Source organism: Dryobates pubescens, chromosome 13 (assembly GCF_014839835.1).
Source record: "Dryobates pubescens isolate bDryPub1 chromosome 13, bDryPub1.pri, whole genome shotgun sequence".
Taxonomy (NCBI): domain Eukaryota; kingdom Metazoa; phylum Chordata; class Aves; order Piciformes; family Picidae; genus Dryobates; species Dryobates pubescens.
The window spans coordinates 21,945,209-21,951,814 of record NC_071624.1 but is presented as its reverse complement, the minus strand read 5'-3'; the positions used below and the strand labels follow the sequence as shown (position 1 = coordinate 21,951,814).

The window sequence follows — 6,606 nt, the reverse complement described above, 5'->3', positions numbered from 1 at the left end:
CCAGTGAGCATCCCGACTGCCTGGACTTGGCTTTCCCTTCCTCCCTGGACTTCTTGTTGGAGATTCCCGAGGTGTCTACACTGCCTGTAACACCCTGCACCCCCTTTGAAATCGAATTAAAAATCAGGTCTGTCCCGCCTTGTTCCGTACCTGCCTGGCTGCTCTCTGCTCGCCACCCACTGCTGCTCCCGCAGACCTTCTGCGGGAGACAGTGGTCCCCGGGGGGCGGGGAGTTGCTTCTGCCCTGTGAAAGGAGGAGTTCTGGAAGCAGGTTTGGCATCCACAGGGCCCCGGTGCTCACTTTTGCTGCTGCTCTGCGGGTCTGGATTCAGCATGCCTGTAGAGGGGCATCTGGTGTGCACACAGACAGCAGACTGGCAGCAGCCATGACCCCCACTCAGGATGCTCCTCTGCCCCTCCCCACCCCCACAGAGAAGATGCTGGAGCAGAAGAGCTTTGGCACATCTCTATTGCACAGACATGGCCAGGTCCATGGCTGCAGGCTCAGCAGTGCCCGGAGTGCCCCTTGGTGACAGCCATCCCCCTGCCCATCACCACCAAGGTGACCATCAGCCCCCCTGGGTCTCTCACCTTCACCCATTAGGAATCTCACAGGGCACAGCAAGGGTCACCTCCTGCCACCCCCAGGCCCCATTAATGCTCCTGGTGCTGTCAGAGGTGGGGACGGTTGGTGCCCCTGGGCAGACAGGGAAGGCTGAGGTGCCAGGTGGTTTGCAGGCGTGGATGCCAGGGGTGGGGTGCCCTCACCTCAGGGGGACACCACAGGGGTGCACAGCCCTCACCCCATTCTCCCCACCTGGGGCTGGGTGTTTCCATTCAGCTCAGAGCAGCTGGTTAGGAGGAGAGTGACCAGTCCCAAAAGCACCCATGGGGAAGGAGGGGCTGCAGCCCCCAAGAGCGAGATGGGGACCCCCCCAAGCTTGCCTGGGAGCAAACCCATGGCACTGCCCATGCCATCCTCAGGCATCACTCCCGCCCTGGGATGAGCGAGGGGTCCGTCCCCCAAAACCCGGGTGGGGATCAGACCCACGACTCCTCATCGTCCTCAGTCAGCCAGGCCCCGCTGTCAGCCGGGGCGGGCTTGTCCCTGGGCTGGGTACCACCGTCCTGGGGGTGCCGGGCGGGCGCTGGGGGCTGCTGCCGGCGCCGGGGGCCCTGCGGGCGGTGCCCCAGCGGGGTGGGGATACGCGAGGGGCGCTTGCCCGGGCGGTGGTCTCGCCGGGGCCGCGCCTTGGGCCGCAGCTTCAGCTTGTAGATGGAGGGGATGCGCTCGGGCTTCTTCAGGCACCGCCGCGCCTTGGGGACGCCGCCGGCCCTGGCCCCCTGCGGCGTCTGGCCCCCTGCGCCTGGCTGCCCTGCATCCCCTCCGGCCGGAAGGGTCGGGGGCTGCAGGGTGGCTGGTGGGGACTTTTTGGGGACCCAGCTCCCCTGCCCCACGGGGCGCAGGGGCTGCCACCCACGGCTGAGCTCCTCCAGCACTTTGCCATAGCCGGGGGGCTGCGTGTGCCCCCAGCAGTCCTGGAGCCTCTTGCTCCCGCAGGGTCCCTTCGGGTCACCTGCCTGCACCCCAGGTCCCTCGGTACCCCCAGCTCCTGGGTTCGGGGCTGGGTGGCACTGCCAGGACCCGCCCACGGCAGCGCAGCCCTTGCAGCCATCTGCAGAACGGGCTGGGGGGGTGGGGGGCTGGCAGCAGGCGGGGCTGGCCCTGCCGGGGGGGTTACGGCTCCTGTCCTGCTTCAGGGCTTGGCTGGAGGAGTTCTGGGGTGAGGGCTGGCGTCTGTTAGCCCCCAGTTGGCCCCGGCCGGGGGCTGCCCGGCTCTCTTCCCGACGGCTTTTCTGGCTCTGTGAGTCTCCCTGCCGTGGGGAGGGGGCACAGACCTTGATGGGGCTGGGGGCACGGGCTGGCACCGCAGCCGGGACCCCCCTTTCCTGGGGCCTGGCAGCCACTGCAGACACTTTGCCTCCTTGCTGGGCGGTTTTCGATGGTGCTGGAGTCAGCTGGGTGCTGAGTGCCGCGGCCCTGCCCCTTGCCGGTGTCACCCTGGGGACCCTCACACCGTCCTGCCTGCTGGGGGCCAGGCGGGAAGGGGTGGGTGCCCGGGTGGGTGCCAGGGTGGGTGCCTGCCCTGTCACCCTGTGGCCAGGGGAGCTGGGTCGAGTGGGTGACCTGGATGGTGCTGGCTGCTGTGTCCTGCAAAGAGAGAGCAGAGAGGGGGGTATGAGGGGCTGCTGTGTCTCACATCCAGCCTGGTGCTGAGCACCTCCAGAAGGGAGGGAAAAAAAATCAGTGATGGGAGGAAAAAAAATCAGTGATGGGAGGGGGAAAAAAAATCAGGGATGTGAGGAAAGCTGCTCTGAAACCAGAGCAAGAGGAGTCTCTGCATCACCAGTGTGAGCAGCAGCACAGGGAGGGGATTCTGCCCCTCTGCTCTGCTCTCATGAGACCCCACCTGGAGCACCATGCCCAACTCTGGTGCCCCCAGCACAGGACCTGGAACTGCTGGAGAGGGTCCAAAGGAGGCCATGAAGAGGATGAGAGGGCTGCAGAACCTCTGCTGTGAGGCCAGGCTGGGAGAGTTGGGGCTGTTCTGCCTGGAGAAGAGAAGGCTCCAGGGAGACCTTAGAGCAACCTTCCAGTACCTGAAGGGCTCCAGGAGAGCTGGGGAGGGACTTTGGCCAAGGGCTGGGAGTGCCAGGATGAGGAACAATGGCTTTGAGCTGGGAGGGGAGAGATTGAGACTGGAGATGAAGAAGAAATTCCTGATAGTGAGGGTGGGGAGACCCTGGCACAGGTTGCCCAGGGAGGCTGTGGATGTGCCCTGCCTGGAGGCCTTGAGCAAGCTGTGCTGGTGGGAGGTGTCCCTGCCCATGGCAGAGGCGTTGGAACTGGATGAGCTTTGAGGTCCCTTCCAGCCCAACCCCTTCTGTGAGTCTGTGGTCACTCACCTGCCCAAAGGGACCCTCTGGCTCTGCATCACCTCCTGGCCAGGGCTGGCGCCTGCTGGGTCACCCAAGCCGTCCGGCACAGGGGTGGCAGGGGCCCGGGGGCCAGGAGTGACTCTGCCCCCCCAGGTCACGGGGGGCAGAGGACTCTGGGAGCGACTGACCAGCAGCGAGGGCCGCGGGGGACCGCGGGTGGCTGCCCTGGGGGCCGGGCACAGCCAGACCTCATGTTGCACTTGCTGCTGGGGGGTCCTGTTCCTCCAGGCCTGCTTGTGAGCTGCGGGGAAATCGGGGGGAGGAATGCAGCTCAGTTCTCGATCCACCACCACCCACTGCCTGGTGCAGCCCACCCAGCCCTCGCCCAGCATCCAGCACCCCCGACCTGGGGCTGCTGCTGCTGCTGCAAATCTGCGCGCCCAGCAAAGGGCTCGCTGGGGATCGGGGCGGAGGAAAGAGAGGGGGGAAGCTCCATCCCAAAGTCTGCTGTGACCTCTAGTGGCCACCAAAGCCGAAGAGAGCTCCCCAAACCCAGACGATGCCCAGCAAAGCTCCCAGCTCTTGCAAACAGCCCTGGAAGCAGCGAGCCCCTTGCGGGACCTCCCCCACCAGGCCAGCCCAGCCCCGGGCCTTGGGGACTCACAGAGCGAGGTGCAGCGGCAGGGGTCGTGCTTGTCCAGGTAGTGCTCCAGCGTGTCCCAGCCGCCCCCGACCCGCACCATGACGTGTTCCCGCAGGATCTGCTCGGGATGCCGTGTGCCGTCAGGGCGCGGGGGCACCCATGGCACCCTCCTCTGGCTTTAAGCAGCCTGGGGGTGCCACGCTCAGATGGGCTCCAAGAGACGTGGGTTTGCCCTAAGTGCCACCAGGCCTTCCAAGGCTTGGTCCCCAGCTGAGCTTCCCCAGGGCAGGGAAGGTGCCAGCTCCCTCCGCCATGCCGACAGGCAGGTTTCATCATCCCAAGGAGGGTAGGAAGCCTTTTGGAAAACCCCTCTGCCCCACCATGAGCCCTTTGGGAAGGCCTGGCCTGGGTGCAGAGCCAGGCAGGGACAGAGCACCCCAGGGTTCCCACTGCTGGGCACAGCTTGGCTCTGGCTTGGCACTGGACAGCAGGTTTTGCCCTGGGGACATCCATACAGCACACCACAGAGCCAGGCTGCCCTGCTGCGGCAAACCAGCTCTGGGGATGGCTGCTGGCAGGATCCCTGGTGTCTGTGCCCCGAGGGCAGGGTGCAGGCGGCTCACCCGGACAAAGATGAGGCTGTCAGAGTCACCCACGCGGTATTTGCCGTCCGAGAGCTTCACCATGGGGAACTGCACAGGGCAGGTACAGCGACTCACCAGGTGCTGGACCTGCAGGCAGCAGGGATGGGTTCTGACCGGGGCAAAGGTCCTGGGCTGGCCATTCCCATCTCCATCTCCATCTCCATCTCCATCTCCATCTCCATCTCCATCTCCATCTCCATCCCCATCCCCATCTCCATCCCTATCCCTATCCCTATCCCTATCCCTATCCCTATCCCTATCCCTATCCCTATCCCTATCCCTATCCCTATCCTTATCTCCACTTCCATCCCTATCCCTCTCTCCATCTATGGCTCCATCCTCATCTCCACTCCATCCCCATCCCTATCCCTATCCCTATCCCTATCCCTATCCCTATCCCTATCCCTATCCCTATCCCTATCCCTATCCCTATCCCTATCTCTATCCCTATCTCTATCCCTATCCCTATCCCTATCCCTACCCTTATCTCCACTTCCATCCCTATCCCTATCCCTATCCCTCTCTCCATCTATAGCTCCATCCTCATCTCCACTCCATCCCCATCCCTATCCCTATCCCTATCCCTATCCCTATCCCTATCCCTATCCCTATCCCTATCCCTATCCCTATCCCTATCCCTATCCCTATCCCTATCCCTATCCCTATCCCTACCCTTATCTCCACTTCCATCCCTATCCCTATCCCTATCCCTATCCCTATCCCTATCCCTATCCCTATCCCTATCCCTATCCCTATCCCTATCCCTATCCCTATCCTATCTCCATTTCCATCCACATCCCTATCCCTCTCCCCATCCCCACCACCATCCCCGTCACCCTCCCATGCCCCTCTGTACCATCTGGTCGAGGTGGTGGAGGTCCCGGGGCTTCCTGGAGGGCCGGGACAGGGAGGAGTCTGCGGGGGGCAGGTCCAGCTCCTGGCGCATCTCCTCCTCGATCTCCTCCTCCATCTGCACCAGGGTTGGGGCACGCATGCCGAAGCGGGCAGCCCGGCGTGCCAGCTCCAGCAGGCACAGCACAAAGTTCTTCTCATTCTTCCTCAGCACCAAGTCCTCTGTCTCGAACATCAGAACATCTGGGGGCGGGACAGGGCTGGGCTGAGCCAGGGCAGGCACGTGGGTATGGGGACAGAGGGGACATGGGGCACCGGTGGAGGCAAAGCCCAGCCAAAGGGATGTCACTCCCTGGAGCCATCCCCTGGGAATAGGGTCGGGTCCAGCGTGAGCTGGGATAACTCAGTGGAGCAAGAGGGACAGAGGAGGAGACATCTACAGGCAAAGGCACCACAGCTGTCTGGCAGCAGCCCAGAGACACAAACCCTGGTGCCTGGGTGTGCTGAGGATGTCTCACTCCCGGCCCACGGCCTTCCCAGACACCCACTGGTGGTGGGGACAGGGTGACAGACTCTGCTTGGAGCCAGAACCGCTCCTGATGTCCTTTCACCTGAGAGATCATGCCATGCGTGGCAGGGTCAGGCTGCAGCACGCCCCCTGCCCACATCCAACCCCCAGCCCACTTATGCACCCAAGCAAACATGCCCACCACGAGCCCACACCCTGTGGAGCTTGTGCAAGAAACCCCAGCTCGGGGAATTCTTGTGTGCGTGGCACTGCCCAGGGCTGGGGTGGCACTGCCCAGGGCTGGGGTGGCACCAGCTTCGGGGGACACATGGGAAAGCACCTGGAGCGATGCCAGGAGCAGCTGGAGGAGAACTGCCCACAGGAGCACAGTGTGGCTGGCGCCCAGCATCCCACCTTGAATGTCCATCTCCTTCCTGCACCACCGGATGAAGTTGGAGACGTTGTCCCTGGCCTGGAAGGTGCCCGGCTGTGCCGTGAGGTTGCAGGTGACGCCGGCGGTGGGCAGGGGGAGGTGGCAAGCCACATCTGGGCGGGCACGGGCGAACTCCCCGGCCACGTGGGTGACGTTGTTGGCGTGGGAGCAGAGCACGGCCCCCGTCTCCAGCACCTCCATGAAGGTGCCCACCTCGATGTCCAGGTCGTACATCTCCTTCAGCCACTCAGCCAAGTCCTCCTTCATGGCGTAGAGGTACTGCTGGCTGGACTGGTAGGGACGGATGCTGCGCACCGCCGTGCCCGGCGCGCCCCACATCGTGCCATAAGACTGGGAGGAGATCGAGGGGAGGTGATGAGGGACAGGGGCGGAGGGGACACGGGGAGCCGCTGTCCCCAGCAGCCACACTCACCCGGTGCCGCTCGCTCTCTGCCGTCCCGCTGCAGGGAACCCTTCAGGGCTCCGAGGGCTGTAGCCAGGCGGGGAACGGAGCTCGCCCTGCCCGGCAGTAGGTGTTTTGTTTCCTTCCAGGCGCTGTTCCCTTCTCCTTGGTGACAAGGGACGG

The 6,606-nt window shown here is 63.9% G+C and overlaps 1 protein-coding gene across 1 annotated transcript; it reads right to left on the bottom strand.

Annotated features, from left to right (window-relative positions):
* Positions 1-1,041: 1,041 nt before the first annotated feature.
* On the bottom strand, positions 1,042-6,359 carry GAS2L2 (growth arrest specific 2 like 2). Its single transcript, XM_054167112.1, has 6 exons — positions 6,002-6,359; positions 5,084-5,322; positions 4,207-4,314; positions 3,605-3,701; positions 2,968-3,241; positions 1,042-2,212 (listed from the first exon to the last, which is right to left on the bottom strand). Exons 1-6 carry the CDS (start codon positions 6,357-6,359, stop codon positions 1,042-1,044), a joined length of 2,247 nt encoding a protein of 748 aa, XP_054023087.1.
* Between the last annotated feature and the right edge of the window lie 247 nt (positions 6,360-6,606).

Excerpts from the sequence above, each read along its gene's own strand:
- GAS2L2 (XM_054167112.1), bottom strand. The coding sequence starts at position 6,359 with ATGTGGGGCGCGCCGGGCACGGCGGTGCGCAGCATCCGTCCCTACCAG. Across the intron at positions 4,315-5,083 it reads TCCACCACCTCGACCAGATG|GTCCAGCACCTGGTGAGTCG; the intron begins GTACAGAGGGGC and ends TGCTGCCTGCAG. Across the intron at positions 3,242-3,604 it reads CTGCCGCTGCACCTCGCTCT|CTCACAAGCAGGCCTGGAGG; the intron begins GTGAGTCCCCAA and ends ATTTCCCCGCAG.